The 17,509-nt window shown below is 43.0% G+C and overlaps 1 protein-coding gene across 2 annotated transcripts; it reads right to left on the bottom strand.

The window, feature by feature from the left end:
* Nucleotides 1–6,564: 6,564 nt before the first annotated feature.
* LOC118397352 (60S ribosomal export protein NMD3-like) lies at nucleotides 6,565–17,476 on the bottom strand. 2 transcript variants are annotated; one of them, XM_035792010.1, is made up of 16 exons: nucleotides 17,335–17,476; nucleotides 15,575–15,648; nucleotides 15,295–15,429; nucleotides 15,024–15,120; nucleotides 14,833–14,913; nucleotides 14,147–14,275; nucleotides 13,955–14,045; nucleotides 13,358–13,436; nucleotides 12,905–13,001; nucleotides 10,887–11,004; nucleotides 9,816–9,961; nucleotides 9,160–9,272; nucleotides 8,936–9,008; nucleotides 7,476–7,582; nucleotides 7,204–7,274; nucleotides 6,565–7,058 (listed from the first exon to the last, which is right to left on the bottom strand). In XM_035792010.1, the coding sequence occupies exons 2-16, from the start codon at nucleotides 15,616–15,618 to the stop codon at nucleotides 6,925–6,927; spliced, it is 1,515 nt and encodes a 504-aa protein (XP_035647903.1). In that variant the 5' UTR covers nucleotides 15,619–15,648; nucleotides 17,335–17,476; the 3' UTR covers nucleotides 6,565–6,924. The 2 variants fall into 2 exon arrangements, with proteins under 2 accessions (XP_035647903.1, XP_035647904.1); XM_035792011.2 differs by having other exon boundaries at nucleotides 17,331–17,413.
* Between the last annotated feature and the right edge of the window lie 33 nt (nucleotides 17,477–17,509).

Raw genomic sequence — 17,509 nt, 5'->3', positions numbered from 1 at the left:
TGCATGCATGTGTGTTGGGGGAAAATCTTAGTTCAGTGATATAACCTCAAGTGTTTGTAGTAGTCTCAGCTTTCAGTGCGCCTGCTACTATGTAAATACCCATGTCTTACATACCTACCATATCCTTGAGGGAGGAAACAATGCAAAATGGTATTAGAAAACACATTCATTGTGGGTCTGTGTTTATTAATGAGAAGGTCCAGGGTCAATCATAGCCCCTGTGGGCCACAGGGGTCTCTCTGGTGGAGAGGACCTGTAGAAATTAGCTCCTGAGAGCCCCAGACAAGGTAAATTAAATCTGCACGCATGCATGCACAGTACACACACACACACAGTGTCCCACTCAAACAGCACACTTGGCACCTTCCTTTTTATTGTCAATGATGTCAAAAGGGCCCACCACCATACAGATGGTGGAAAGGGACCGACATGTACTCTACTTCCACACAGGGTAGTTGACATTAAGTAGCTAGGGGCACAATAGGAAAGACTCTGTCTCAGAGTCAGAAACTCACCTGACACTAGTGCACACTTCTTCACCAGAGTAATAGACTACTCATTAATAAACAGTTATGGACCAAATAGATCAAAACACACACGGTGGCAGGTCAATAAATAAACCTAAAATATAATCCAAGCATGTGTGCTGGTTTTCCAGGTCCTTTCCTGTTACACCTCTCTGATAAATAATTGTGGCTATCTAATGCCCTAGAGAGACATTATGTAACAATTGAATAGGCCTTCTCACATGAATGTAGTCTACATGCTAGCCTACATGCCTATACGACACAATAATAATCTGTAACAATCTGTAGGCCAACAAAAAACAACAATAAGGATCATATAAAAGTGAGCTCACCTCTCTGTCTGATATAACGTGCTGCTTACCGCGCTCCCTCGGTTCTACTGGCAGAAGTTTATTGCAGGACACCAGACAGAATGGCCTGTGTGTCCCACTACAGTTACGCTGCTTTGTGTAAAAAGCTGCACTACCTCTTCACCAATATAGCCTACATGTAGCAGGTGATAGTCTTTACACCACACCCACTACTCTCTCTTTACCTGGAGTTGGGTTTTTACAGACAGAGCGTTGGGTGCACAGAGCGTTGGGTGCACAGAGTGTTGGGTGGACAGAGTGTTGGGTGGACAGAGTGTTGGGTGGACAGAGTGTTGCGTGGACAGAGTGTTGGGTGGACAGAGTGTTGGGTGGACAGAGTGTTGGGTGGACAGAGTGTTGGGTGGACAGAGTGTTGGGTGGACAGAGTGTTGGGTGCACAGAGTGTTGGGTGGACAGAGTGTTGGGTGGACAGAGTGTTGGGTGCACAGAGTGTTGGGTGCACAGAGTGTTGGGTGCACAGAGTGTTGGGTGCACAGAGTGTTGGGTGCACGTGCGTCTTTAAACAAACATCTAAATGAAGCAGGATTCTTCAGAAATAAGGCTAATGCATATTCATTTAGTCAGTGGAATAGTCATCAAAACTCTGTCTTGCATTATTGGATAGGAGACGCATGACGCGCTTGTCCAGGCAAATTTTGTATGGCATTCTCATAGAGAAAGATAGCATGGGCAGCGCCTTCGAGGATTTTTGATATTTTGAAGGTGTCAACTGAGTGGGACTTCCTATGGGTTAAGGAAGGATCGCATAATGAATTATACTTGTGAGCAAACATTCCATAACTGCAGGTGGCAGTAAATCAACAACCTTGGCTTTATACCTGTTCAAACAACACATTCCAGGTGGCAGTACACACCCTTTTAGTTTGTTTACCAACTTTTAGAATTAGTAGAAGAAGAAAATGGACGACTTCAAAATGGAGATGGCCTCAATAGCGCTGCCTGTGCGCACACACACTATAATGGGACAGAATCCTCTATAATTCTCTACAGGCATCCCCTGTTCGCTTTGAACATGACAGTTCTGCTTGCCGGAAGCCAGACTCACAGCACGAGGGAGCATGTTGTCACTGTTGAACTGGTTTTTAGTATTAGTATTAGCATTTTAGTAATAATAGTATTATTGGAAGGAGAGTGAAAAGTGGTCAAACGGGATCAGAAAAAGGAGGTGATAAAATGAGGCGAGTGGAGAGGAGGTGGGTGGGTGATAAGAACAGGCTTTGATGGAGAGAGCGTATACTGTAGGTGTGTGGAGAGGAGGTGGGTGGGTGATAAGAACAGGCTTTGATGGAGAGAGCGTATACTGTAGGTGTGTGGAGAGGAGGTGGGTGGGTGATAAGAACAGGCTTTGATGGAGAGAGCGTATACTGTAGGTGTGTGGAGAGGAGGTGGGTGAGAAAAAGGGGTCAGGGGGAGAGAGTGGGAGGGATGGTAGAGAATCCCCTGCTCTACCTTATTGTCCCATCTCAGAGAGACCTAAAGTTACTTTCTCAAAGATCTGGTTACCCCTAAAAATCTGTTTAAGTTGCTAAAAAACAAGATCCCACCTCCTCCCTCTTCAAACAAGACTTAGAAGTGGTACATAACACACCTTTCTCTCTCTCCTAATATTTACTACCATTCAAAAGATTGGGGTTACTTAAAAATGTCCTTGTGCTTTTCTTTCAAAAACATATTTTGTCCATTAAAATATCAAATTGATCAGAAATACAGTGTAGACATTGTTAATGTTGTAAGTGACTATTGTAGCTGGAAACGGCTGATTTTAATGGAATATCTACAAAGGTGTACAGCGCCCATTATCAGCAACCATCACTCCTCTGTTCCAATGGCACATTGTGTTAGTTAATCCAAGTTTATAATTTTAAAAGGCTAATTGATCATTAGAAAACCCTGTTGTAATTATGTTAGCACAGCTGAAAACTGATGTTCCTGATTAAAGAAGCAATAAAACTTTAGACTAGTTGAGTATCTGGAGCATCAGCATTTGTGGGTTCGATTACAGGCTCAAAATGGTCAGAAACAAATAACTTTCTTCTGAAACTCGGTCAGTCTATTCTTGTTCTGAGGCTACTCCAAGCGAGACATTGAAAAGAAACTGAAGATCTCTTACAACGCCCTATACTACTCCCTTCACAGAGCAGCGTAAACTGGTGCTAACCAGAATAGAAAGAGGAGTGGGAGGCCCCAGTGCACAACTTGACAAGAGGACAAGTACATTAGTGTGTCTAGTTTAAGAAACAGACGCCTCACAAGTCCTTAACTGGCAGCGTCATTAAAACATCTCTGGGATATGTGAGACGCTAGTGTCCCAACAGCCAGTGAAATTGCAGGGTGCCAAATTCAAAACAACAGAAATCCCATAATTAAAATTCCTCAAACATACAAGTATTTTACACCATTTTAAAGATTAACCTGTTGAAAATCCAGGCACAGTGTCCGATTTCAAAAAGGCTTTACGACAAAGCACACCAAAGGATTATGTTAGGTCAGCACCTAGTCACAGAAAAACACAGCCATTTTTCCACCCAAAGAGAGGAGTCACAAAAAGCAGAAATAGAGATCAAATTAATCACTAACTTTTGATGATCTTCATCAGATGACACTCATAGGACTTCATGTTACACAATACAAGTATGTTTTGTTCGATAAAGTTCATATTTATATCCAAAAATCTCAGTTTACATTGGCGCGTTATGTTCAGTAGTTCCAAAACCACATCAATTTACAGAAACTCATAATAAACCTTGCTAAAAGATACAAGTGCTATGCATGGAATTTTAGATCCACTTCTCCTTAATGCAACCGCTGTGTCAGATTTAAACTTTACGGAAAAAGTACACCATGCAATAATCTGAGAACAGCGCTCAGACACAAAAACAACCCATACAGATATCCGCCATGTTGTGGAGTCACCAGAAGTCAGAAATAGCATTATAAATATTCACTTACCTTTGATGATCTTCATCAGAATGCACTCCCAGGAATCCCAGTTCCACAATAAATGTTTGTTTTGTTTGATAAAGTCCATCATATGTCCAAATACCTCCTTTTTGTTCACACGTTTAACCCAGTAATCCAAATTCATGAGGCGCGATCACTAGGTCCAGACAAAAAGTCAAAAAGGTCCGTTACAGTCCGTAGAAACAAGTCAACCTTGAGGATGTTAACATAAATCTTCAATAAATGTTCCAACCGGAGAATTCCTTTGGCTTCAGAAATGCAATGGAACGCAGGTTGCTCTCACACGTGCGAGCGTGCTCATCTCATGCAACTCTGGCAGACCTCTGGTTGAATCAGCTGTCATTTGCCCCCACTTCACAGTAGAAGCCACAAACAAGGTTCTAAAGACCATTGAAATATAGTGGAAGCCTTGGGAAGTGCAATATGCTCCCATTGACACTGTATATTTGATAGACAAAGAGTTGAAAAACTACAAACCTCAGATTTCCTGGTTGGATTTTCTTTCAGGTTTTTGCCTGCCATATGAGTTCTGTTATACTCACAGACATCATTCAAACAGTTTTAGAAACTTCAGTGTTTTCTATCCAAATCTACTAATTATATGCATATTCTAGCTTTTAGGCCTGAGTAGCAGGCAGTTTACTCTGGGCACCTTTTTAATCCAAGCTACTCAATACTGCCCCCCAGTCCCAAAGAAGTTAAATAGTACCCGAAAAACACCAGTCTCAACGTCAAAAGTAAAGAGGTGGCTCCGGGATGCTGGCCTTCTAGGCAGAGTTCCTCTGTCCAGTGTCTGTGTTCTTTTGCCCATCTTTTCTTTTTATTGGCCAGTCTGAGATATGGCTTTTTCTTTGCAACTCTGCCTAGAAGGCCAGCATCCCGGAATCGCCTCTTCACTGTTGACGTCGAGACTGGTGACCCCAAACTTTTGAACGGTAGTTTATATCTAACATTTCCTCAGAAGCACTCAAGCTCCCCCTGCACCCACTTCTCTCCCCTTCAGCCCCTACTACAATCAGAATTACTACCTGGCAACAATAGAGCTGCTTGTATTGGGTAACCATCTAATAGTAGGGGACATGTGCCCACTAAATCCTAGTTCCAAATTAAATCTGGATTGATTAATTTCTGAAGCTTGGTGAACTAATTTTAGCTTAATGATGGGGAACCAATTTCTTAAGCCAGTGGCTCTGCATGCGAGTGGGTTTGGTGTTGTTGGGTAGAGAATCTAGTTGCCAGTCTGCAGCCTATTACAATCATACAGGGCATTCAGAAAGTATTCAGACCCCTTATCTTTTCCACAATTTGTTACGTTACAGCCATATTCTAAATATAAATCGTTTTCCCCCCTCTCATCAATCTACACACAATACTCCATAATGACAAAGCAAAAAGAGGTTTATAGATTTTCATTGCAAATGTAAAAAAAAAAAAAAAATATCGCATTTACTTAAGTATTCAGGCCTTTTATTAAGTACTTTGTTGAATCACCTTTGGCAGTGATTACAGCCTTGAGTCTTCTTGGGTATGACTACAAGCTTGGCACACCTGTATTTGCACAGCTATTTTCTGGTCTCTCCAGAGATGTTCAATCGGTTTCCGGACTCTAGCTGGTCCACTCAAGGACATTAAGACTTCTGCCACTCCTGCGTTGTCAAATAGTTCTATATTGGTTTCATCAGACCAGAGAATCTTGTTTCTCATGGTCAGAGTCCTTTAGGTGCCTTTTGGCAAACAGCAAAAGTGGGCTGTCATGTTACTTTTACTGAGGAGTGGCTTCCATCTGGCCACTACCATAAAGGCCTGATTGGAGTGCTGCAGAGATGGTTGTCCTTCCGGAAGTTTCTCCCCATCTCCACTGAGGAGCTCTGTCAGAGTGACCATCAGGTTCTTGGTCACTTCTCTGACCAAGGCCCTTCTCCCCCGATTGCTCAGTTTGGCATTCAGCCAGCTCTCCTGGTTCCAAACTCACAGTATGATGGAGGCCACTGTGTTCTTGGCGACATTCAATTTCTCAGAAATGTTTTGCTACCCTTCTGATCTGTACCTCGACACAATCTCGTCTCGGCGCTCTACGGACAATTCCTTTGACCTCATGGCTTGGTTTTTGCTCTGACATGCACTGTCAACTGTGGGACCTTACATAGACAGGTGTGTGCCTTTCCAAATCATGTCCAATCAATTGAATTTACCACAGGTGGACTCCAATCAAGTTGTAGAAACATCTCAAAAGATCAATGGAAGCAGGATGCACCAGAGCTCAATCATAAGTCTCATAGCAAAGGATCTGAATACTCACATAAAAAAATATATATTTTTATAAAATGTGCAAATATTTCTAAAACCTGTTTTCGCTTTGTCATTATGGGGTATTGGGTGTAGATTGATGACGATGTTTAACATTTTGATTTAATCCATTTTAGAATAAGGCTGTAACATAACATTTGATCCATTTTAGAATAAGGCTGCAACATAACATTTGGGAAAACTGAAGGGTTCTGAAAACTTTCCAGTAAGCATACAGGTATACCTGGGATCTCTACACATACAAGGTGCCTACGCGTTCTCAACTGGTGCATTCTGCCACGTTCACCATGTGGCCTGTCCCTCCTTTTAAGTCATAGGTACTATACTGAGGGAGATCCATGCTCATGGTTCTTCCCCTCGTCTTTCTATTGGATACAGTGTCTCAGAATGACAAAGTCTTATTGTAACCAGATGAGATTTTATTTGATTTGGAAATTAAGTGGTTTTTCGAGTACATCACCACAACCCACTGCCTCTAACATGGAGACAGGGTAAAAAAAAGGAGAAGGGCAGGTTACCATCAATACCTCAGCAACCTTAGAGGTGACCAGTCTACAGGATTCTGAGTGGCTGCTGTTGGGTGGAGACTGTAAGCAATGGTAACTGACAACAGGTGGCATTGCCATTCTTATTGAACTACTAATCCCTCATGTTACTAGTAGGATTCCCAATTGTCTAGTCAATCATCATGTTGATGTTTGTAAGACCTGATTGGTCTGAACAGCCATTATGTGGTTGTAAGCAGGCCGGTGATTGGTCTATTCGGTCAGCATGTCGGCTCCCTCTCCTCCGGTGGCGTCTGATAGGCTGAGGTCCTCCAGCATCTCCATCAGAGAGATCCGAGGAGCACCCTCGTCATCCGTGTCACTCTCCACTGGGATCTTAGACGCATCTGCAATACGAAACAATACAACTCCATCATGAGGCTACGGCTAAAACTGGATAAATAAAAAGCTATGGCTGACAATTGGGGAAGACTGCCAGGTTTTCACAAGAGGAACAATAAAGAGAAACGGGAAAGCTGTGGTCCCACTCACCTCTGAAGATGTTCACGTTCTTTCTCAGGGCTTCGTCTTCCTCCAGGTCCTCCAGGAAGTCCTGGTATTGTCTGAAACAGGAAGAGAGGAGAACAATATATAAAATCACCGCCAATGTTGAAGACAGAAACTGTTCACAACTTACAAAGTCATCACCTGGATAAAGAGCATATCCAACCTTCACTCTTTCAGTTCTCTCCTCCCTCACTTTCTCTCTCCTCATCCCTTCCCACTTCTCCTCCTCTCTCATCAGTTCCTCCTCTCATCCTTACCTCTCATCTTCAGGCGCCATTCCCTCTCTGTCTTTGTCCATCTCCTTCAGCTTCCAGTTCCTGCGCTTCACCCTCTTGCTGCGGTTGTAGCTCTTCTTAATCAGCACCTGCAAGTCCACAACAAGCATGTTCAAATGGCTTCAATACATGCATTGATTTGGTTTTGTTATTATATATTCTGCCAAATGCAGTTGGGCTTTCATTTCAAAGTTAAGTGAATAGTATTTGGTCAGGCGGACAATTTTTCCATTAGAGGTTTGACATTTCAACTCAATGCAGCAAACATAAAATCGAACCAACCACCAGGGGGCAATGTGAACTCATACAGACAGTATTGTAAATGGTAAAAAGGTGTTGTTTTGGGACCAGGGATCTCCATCCTCTTTTAGCACGAGAGTTACTTTTAGAAGAATTAATGTTACGAGCTGCAATTTATTTGATAGCTTTCTAACAGGAACAATGTTCTCCTTTACCTCGTCCCAGGGTTCTTGGTGTACAAGAGATGTGTTTTCTGTCAATATACCTGGTAAAATAATGGTTGATAAACAGGATTTGGCATTGACAGGCCCAATAAAATTATATTTTGTATTTTCCAGAATTCTGTTTTATTTTTCCTGGTTTGGATTTGTACAAAAACAATTACTCTCAATATTACAAATATTCATAGAGAAACAATGAAAATGTATGTTTTCAGTTCATGGCAATGCTTTTAAATCACTTGAAAATAAAAGAGAGCCGCACACTCTAGGAGCTCAGATGCAAAAATGTTAATTACCAACGTTGACAGCCAAGCTGTCTTCATCAGGGTAAAATCACATCAGAAGACCATATGAGGTCTGTAAAAAGTGTAATTCCCCTTTAATTGCGCATCAAGCAAGTTTCTGCTGTTAGGCCTACTGCTGCAGCACATGTCATGGCAGAGATCACAAAACAATGGGCCCAATAGAAACAAATAATCAGAATTTATCATTCTGTCAGGTAAGCCTACTTTGAGGTTAACATTTAATAGAGGTTTTGGGGGAAAGTCTGTCTACTCAACTGTATTAAAATGTGCACAATGTTGGGTTGAACTTCGAAACACAAACCAATTGATGAAAAAAAAGACATTATCATTAACATTGTTAACTGGCTGCATACGGAGTGGTAGACAAGCACCCGCACCAAACACAGACAGGGGGCAACATTGCTGGAAATTAACAGGCAGATAGTGTTATGTTTGGCTTTTTAAGCCAATAGTGGCTAATCGGGTTGGGAAAATGTAAATGTGGCTTTGATTGGATAGTAGCCAGGTTCTTTATGTTTATGACAGTTTGTGATGGAAAAACGCATGTACTTTGAGAATTGATTGGAGAGCTACTCATATGTTGGCTGGGAACTACTGGTAGCTCGCCATCTACCTGTTGGAGATCTTTATTTTGGAGGATATAGGTGTGCACACAGTATTATGTACTGGTTCTTACCACGTCAGGAATATGACTAGGGTTCATCTTGTTCAGAAACTCGTCATTAACGTTGGAATTGGCAAAGTCAAAGCTAGAGGGAAACAAAAGTGAAAAAAAAACATTTTCTCTAATTTCACAAGCAAAAATGTTAGGTATTGTTTTGATTCTCATATACAGCAAGAAGTTACACGAATAATTAAGAGTTAAGAGTAGCTGTATAGCAGCCCATGACAGTCACCTACCCCTGCACCAGGTCTCCTATGTTGAGCAGGTGGCCCAGATGGGTGCGACAGTGGTACTGCTGAGCCGTGTCCATCTCTGAGGTCTTCTGCACCCACACCTCAGCCAGAGTGTGCTGGAAACACACATCAGAGCACGCACAAGATTGACCCTACCACCACCACCATTCCTTTCCACCAAACGGATGGAGGACGTTTAGTGTTTCAACACCCTTAGATGGGTGAGGGGTATCATTATCGTTCCCATAGCGAGCCCATTCCCTGTTCCATTTCACACAAATACTTCCATGTATTGTGGAGGGTTTTTCTCTAATCGGATGTGCTGCTTCAGGGATAATGTAATGCTTCACTATTGATTTTTCTTCCGAGAAAAGAGAAATGTTCCCCATAATTCAATCTGCTCGACACCACTTTCATTAAAACCACAAACACACCAAAGCCCTGCAGTCAAGCTGTATCAACCCAAACAATCTGTCTCGCCAACACACACACACACTAGAACATGTTTTTCCTCACATGGAGTGAGGGAAGTTGCACGCATGAACACACAGCATCTAAAGACTAGCAGCATTTATTTATCTTAAAATGTAGGTGTTCTTGCTAATGGGCCACACTTCTGCCCAATTCCAAACACCGCCCATTTCCCTCAGAACTCCTACCTTATTGGACCTTATACCTGCTCCCGCCCTCAGCTTCTGGTTCCTGATGACGTCAGTATCCATGACGATGAACTCCTCCAGTTGCCGTGGGCTAACGAGGCTGTTGAAGGGGTTGCGCCAGTATGTGCCCCCATCCACCTCAGCGACTGTTGGGTCAGACAGGAGAAATAGAATTAGATGGTTCTCTCTATGGACAGTCCAGAGTTTCAATTTTGACTGCTCAAAACACCAATCATATCCTACACTCACGCACACAAGATCAAAGGATTCATTTGATCTTCAATCCCCCTGCAGTCTAGTGATTTGGCTAGCATGGATCACTGTTCTGCCCAGAGGCTAGGGTTGAGAAAGGCAGCTCTGGAGGAAAAGTAGCCTTTCTTTGAACACTAATTAAAAACGTGTGCCCTGCCTTTCAAAATATCAGAATGAAACAGAGGGATTTCTTTTTTTTTTATACACACACAGCAAGTAATGACAACAAATGAGTGTGTGTATGTGTGTGTGCCATGTGTGGAATGCCCTGATTAGACACAGAGGGAAGCTGTTGAGAGGGAGAGGGAGGGTGATGAGCATGTGGTGAACAGACACACTGTAAACGATACTGGGTTCAGTTAGGTACAAAATACTAAAGTCAAGTGGAATATAATGACATTCCATCAGTCTATCAAAAACTGATGGTGAACTTTTGATGCTTTATATCAAGACAAGCACAAACTCACCCAGTCACAAATCCAATCACCTTTAAACATTGAACTTGTCAAAACATCAACACTAATCAATCAATGAAGCAGAGCATATCTGTAAAAGCTATTATTCAGTAGCCAGAATAGCATGTGGCTTGTACTGTACTCACTCTGCAGGGTGTTGGGGTCAATGAGGTGGGTGGTGCTGGTGTGTACTGTACTCACTGCAGGGTGTTGGGGTCGATGAGGTGGGTGGTGCTGGTGTGTACTGTACTCACTCTGCAGGGTGTTGGGGTCAATGAGGTGGGTGGTGCTGGTGTGTACTGTACTCACTCTGCAGGGTGTTGGGGTCAATGAGGTGGGTGGTGCTGGTGTGTACTGTACTCACTCTGCAGGGTGTTGGGGTCGATCAGGTGGATGGTGCTGGTGACTCGGGCGCACACACACACCTGGCCCATGTTCCCCAGGCTCTGAGCCAGACGCGGCGACAGACACACCACGTTGTCCTGGGCAATGAGACAAAACAAACCAGGGGTCAGACTGATGTCTGGTCAGAGAGAACATTGAAACCTCCCTCACATGCCAACCTCCCCACCAGATTATTCCCCAGAAAACCCACATCAAACTGTACTACAGAATAGATTAACATTCAACTGGATTAGGCTACACCTTCAAGAGCAATCTCCTCTGAATAACAACAACAGAGGCTGTGCTGTCACTGCCAGTTTGGTTATACAAGGGGTCGGATAGGTTCTCTTTGTTTTATCAGCGTGATTACAATTTACCTCAGAAACAACGCAAAAGAAAATAAGATTCTGATTAGGAATGCATTTCATTGATCTCGAAAATGTTGAGCCATATCGGTTTACTAAATAAACCAGTGCTGTAATACTTAATTCAGTCATTGGATAGAAATTAACAAAAACACATGCAGATGGAATTGGATATGAACAACATTCCCCTCGACACATGGATGGTCAGAAGCCAAGCATCGATGCTTGTGTACTCAGTCTACATGTAGGAAAATAATAGTAGATTCATCTATCACATGAATACAACAAAAGAGCATTGACGAGAAACATTCACTCAACAAAAAAGCTTGAGTAAAGAATCCTGACCTAGACACACCAAGATCGAGTCGAATTTAGTTTTTCATTTGACAATTCAAAAGCATCTTTTAAAACAACACAGTTCTATCCAAGGGAAGCTGTGTCTGTTATAATAAGAACAGGGAATCTGTAAAGGTCTGCCCTGGCCTGTTTGTACCTGAGCATTTGAGTATAGGTTCACCTATTTGACCACTCGTGCAGGGCTGAGAATTGTTAAGATATACAGTGCATTCAGAAAGTATACAGACCCCTTCCCCTTTTCCACATTTGTTTCATTACAGCCTTATTCTAAAATGGATTCAATCATTTTTTCCCCTCATCAAATCTACACACAATACCCCATAATGACACATTTATTCCAAAAACACAAAACAGAAATACCTTATTTACCGAAGTATTCAGACCCTTTGCTATAAGACTTGAAATTGAGCTCAGATGCATCCTGTTTCCATGAATAATCCTTGAGATGTTTCTACAAACTGAGCAATCGGAGGCAAAGGGCCTTGGTCAGGGAGGTGACCAAGAACCCGATGATCACTCTGACAGAGCTCCAGAGTTCCTCGGTGGAGATGGGAGAACCTTCCAGAAAGACAACCATCTCTGCAGCACACCACCAATCAGCCCTCTATGGTAGAGTGCAAAAAGGCACCTAAATTACTCTTTGGCCTGAATGCTAAGCGTCACGTCTAGAGGAAACCAAGCACCATCCCTACGGTGAAGCATGGTGGTGGCAGCATCATGCTGTGGGGATGTTATTCAGAGGCAGGGACTGGGAGACTAGTCAGGATCGAGGGAAAGATGAATGGAGCAAAGTACAGAGAGATCCTTGATAAAAACCTGCTCCAGAGCTCTCAGGACCTCAGACTAGGGCAAAGGTTCACTTTCCAACAGGAAAACAACCCTAAGCACACAGCCAAGTTATGCAGGAGTGGCTTCAGGATCAAGTTTCTGAATGTCCTCGAGTGGCCCAGCCAGAGTCCAGAGCTGATCAAACATCTCTGGAGATACCTGAAAATAGCTGTGTAGCAACACTCCCCATCCATCTGACAGAGCTTGAGGGGATCAGTAGAGAAGAATGGGAGAAACTCCCCAAATACAGGTGTGCCAAGCTTGTAGCGTCATACCCAAGAAGACCCAAGGCTGTAAATCGCTATAAATATATATGACACTAATACATTTTCAAATAAGGCTGTAACGTAACAAAATGTGGAAAAAGTCAAGGGGTCTGAATACTTTCTGAATGCACAGTGTGTGGAGCATTTCACCTTTAGTATTTTTTGAGGAAGATGCTGCATACCTTGCAAACAGGAACGATCTCAATGGAGTAGGTGCTCTTGTAGTTGAACGTGTTTGAGTGGATGTCATGGGAGATGAGGCGCTGGGAAGTCTTCGACCTAAACATGACAAAGACAAAAAAAAAAGACAACAATATCTTGTCAGAGAAAAAATAAACAACATTCTCAATCCTCTCCATGTTAAACTAGAAATAAATATATATATACACATGTCTATAGACATTGAATAATTGTAGCACTTACTGTGGTTAGTGCGGTCTAAGTCATCACTGTTCAATTCAATGTCAACATATTGTCCCAACATCAAATTAAAATTGCATGGGCATTATGCAATAACCATTAAGGAGCCATCAAGAGTAGGAGGACGTCACCTAGACACTGACCTCAGGTCAGAGAGGTGTCACTACAGGGCAACCTCTACCCGTAGTGGAGGGTCTCTGGTGAACTGTTCCTACCTGCAGGGGACTGTGCACTGGAGGAAATCCACCATCTTCTGAGCATGCTGCTTGGTGGCATAGTAGAAATCAATACCCTCTGAGGAGAACGATTCAAAACAAGTCAGCCCTCAGTCAATAAATCCATCACAGACACACACACACCACACGTGACCTGGGTCATCACCATTCCGACACACTTAATACGACAGCCTCGGTAACACAGACCAGATGGGGACCGGGGGGGGATATGGCTGCCACATGTTGAAGCTTCAAGGCTTTTAACTCCGGCTATACTGAACTGTCAAAGGACAGCTTCTCCCGTACAATCTGGTCCAACCACACTGGGCGCTGCTTCTGAAATATCTCTCACTACACAGTGTGTGTGTGACTGAAAATAGGACCTGAGTCAAACAGCATTGTTGGCATGGTAAATAGAATGCTCAGTACTATGATCCTACCACACTGATTATAAACACATGGCCGTGCCCTTCTAAAGCCCGGGACAGGAAAACTTTATCAAGAAAATCATCAATGTCAATGGTAAGCTTGCATGGTCTTGTGTCTCTTCCTGGATGAAACCCCACTTTAGAGCAGTATATTGTATCCCAAACCCACCATGGATCTCCTTGATGTTGAGTGCGTTCTGATGGAGTTTGTGCTTGAGAATCAGCTGCTCCAGGTAGTAGAAGGTCTTCTTGTGAGAAGTCTAAAAAGGACCAGCCCAATATTAGGTTACCAACACAACATGTTAAAAATGATTGTTGTGGTGAGCAACACGAATAATATAATTCTAATCATCAGTGGTACCTTCTGTCTGACTTGCACCACAGAGTTCCAGAAGTCCTTGGCCTCGACACGGTGGCAGTCGTCACACATCTGGCCCTGGATGACAAACTCCACCACAAACACCTGCTGCAGGATGGCTCCGTTCATCACCTGAACAGGAAGAGTCACACTACCATCAACCACTATTCTCTTATATGACTGACTCAGAACATAGCTTACGACTGTAATGTGACACCAGGTAAATAAAACACTCTTTAAAATACAGAACTGGGCTAGAAAGCTGTAACCCAAAGGGAACTGGCTGTGACCCACCAGTGGATCATTACCCACCCGCCTTTTGGGAAACACTGATGTGTAAGACTTTATTCATCAGGGTTTGGTGCTGCTATTTCTGGTGACTAAAGGGCATCTAGATACAAGATCACAGGTCACACAAAACCCCCTACACTCCAGACAAAGCCCTGGGCCCTGAGGAACTGAGACTCCTCTGAAAGGTCATTAAGTTATAACTGCCACTGGCTAACCTTCACCCAATCACTGTGCTCTGAAACGACAGTCAGCCCTTTAGTGTCACCTGGATTAAATAATGACAACATGGTGGGACACATAGCGGTGGGACATGTCCTCCAGATCAGGTTCCTAATCCACACTAATCCCTTCTATTAAAAATCACACTCTCATGCCTCCACTCGTCTCCTCTCTCTCACCTCTTTCTGTATGGTCACCTTCAACTTGATCCGCTTGGAGTGGGGTTCCGTCCACAGGAATCCAGCATCGATCAGACGCACCTGGATTGAGGTCACATGAGTTTCTGAGGTGAATGGCTACAGCCCTGTTACATTTTTTAACAAGTGTATCTTTGAATATAAATAGAGCAGAGTAGGGAAGGGATACTCACTTTGGTCATGTTGCCCTTCAGTTTTTTAAGGCAGAGGGCGAGCAGTTCCCTGGACTCCAGAGCACACTGCACCCAGGAGGCTGGAGGCTGCAAGTACCTGTATGGAAGAGAGAGGAGCAATCAATCCATCTGAACTAATGTAGGAGCCATGGTAAGATCCCAGTTAACTGACTAACGATCCTTTAGTCAAGTAAGAGCAATAGATAGGGATTTAAACATCTTAGCTGTTGCACTAAATTTGAGAGGCTTGTGATGGTGATCTGGGCAGTACCGTTCACACTGCTTGCAGAAGTGCAGGTTGACTTGCTTGGGGATTCCCTCAGAGATGTCCACTGTGGTCCTGAGGCAAGACACACACATGTTGGCTGGGTTTGGGGGGATGGGGATGCCACAGGTGCAGCACAGGCTGGGTAGAGGAGAGAAATTATTTCTTAATTAGTACTGTGTACCAACTGATACGTTTGAAAAGGCTATGAATCTACACCTTCACACTAATGGTAAAGGACAGATTATTTGTAGCATGTAGGAGGCTGATCATAAATTCTACTTACATGTTCCCCTGACTGCTCGTAGCAGGAGCTTGCATGTACTCCATTATAAAATGGCTTGGATGTAGCAGTGAGAACTAGACAAGACAAATCAGATTGATGTTATGAACCAGACAAGTGTTTACTTTTTAGATTATATTCAAAAACGTCATGATATTATCGACAGCTAATGAGTATTGATTATAGTCAATACATGGTAGCCAGCTATCTAGTGTACCAACTGTCCTGTTAACGTTATATACAGTGGGGCAAAAAATTATTTAGTCAGCCACCAATTGTGTAAGTTCTCCCACTTAAAAAGATGAGGCCTGTCATTTTCATCATAGGTACACTTCAACTATGACAAACAAAATGAGAAAATCCAGAAAATCACATTGTAGGATTTTTAATCAATTTATTTGAAAATTATGGTGGAAAATAAGTATTTGGTCACCTAGAAACAAGCAAGATTTCTTGCTCTCACAGACCTGTAACAACTTCTTTAAGAGGCTCCTCTGTCCTCCACTCGTTACCTGTATTAATGGCACCTGTTTGAACTTGTTATCAGTATAAAAGACACCTGTCCACAACCTCAAACAGTCACACTCCAAACTCCACTATGGCCAAGACCAAAGAGCTGTCAAAGGACAACAGAAACAAAATTGTAGACCTGCACCAGGCTGGGAAGACTGAATCTGCAATAGGTAAGCAGCTTGGTTTGAAGAAATCAACTGTGGGAGCAATTATTAGGAAATGGAAGACATACAAGACCACTGATAATCTCCCTCGATCTGGGGCTCCACGCAAGAGCTCACCCCGTGGGGTCAAAATGATCACAAGAACGGTGAGCAGAAATCCCAGAACCACACAGGGGGACCAAGTGAATGACCTGCAGAGAGCTGGGACCAAAGTAACAAAGCCTACCATCAGCAAGGGCATTGAAGATGAAACGTGGCTGGTTCTTTCAGCATGACAATGATCCCAAACACACCGCCCGGGCAACGAAGGAGTGGCTTCGTAAGAAGCATTTCAAGGTCCTGGAGTGGCCTAGCCAGTCTCCAGATCTCTACCCCATAGAAAATCTTTGGAGGGAGTTGAAAGTCTGTGTTGCCCAGCAACAGCCCCAAAACATCACTGCTCTAGAGGAGATCTGCATGGAGGAATGGGCCAAAATATCAGCAAGAGTGTGTGAAAACCTTGTGAAGACTTACAGAAAATGTTTGACCTCTGTCATTGCCAACAAAGGGTATATAACAAAGTATTGAGATACTTATTTTCCACCATAATTTGCAAATAAATTCATTAACTCTAATGTGATTTTCTGGATTTTTTCCCCCCTCATTTTGTCTGTCATAGTTGAAGTGTACCTATGATAAATTACAGGCCTCTCATCTTTTTAAGTGGGAGAACTTGCACAATTGGTGGCTGACTAAATACCCTTTTGCCCCACTGTATATGTTTATTATTATTTTTTTGTACACATGACACAGACAGAATTAGATAATATTCCATGACATCTGTCAGTTAACCATTATCACAATGTCACATCTCATCTGACAGACCACGCTCTGCTGGCAGTTCTCGTTAGCTATGTATACAATTGGATTTACTTTACCAAACGGCAACCAGTAACTGTTAAATAGAATGTTAAATGGCTGGTACTTGCTAGCCGACTAATTTGCGATGATCGCGACAGTTGTCATTACATAGGAGGCGCCATGTTAAAATGTTTCGGGGCCCTTAATGCCGTTTCATAAAACAAGTAATACACAACACATACTTACAGAATGTTAGTTCATCTACACGTTGCGAACCTCCACGTTTCTCCAACACAAACTGGAAAGGATGAGCAGGATGATGACGACACAGTACTTCCTGGTGGCAAAAGGACCCAGTCCGTTCCTCTCTTTTGCCTGAGTGCAGTTGCTTCATAAACCATTTAAATCCCATACACACAGA

This window comes from Oncorhynchus keta, chromosome 18 (genome assembly GCF_023373465.1).
Source record: "Oncorhynchus keta strain PuntledgeMale-10-30-2019 chromosome 18, Oket_V2, whole genome shotgun sequence".
Classification (NCBI taxonomy): domain Eukaryota; kingdom Metazoa; phylum Chordata; class Actinopteri; order Salmoniformes; family Salmonidae; genus Oncorhynchus; species Oncorhynchus keta.
The sequence above is the reverse complement of the archived record's forward strand: the minus strand, read 5'-3'. Positions and strand labels throughout refer to the sequence as shown.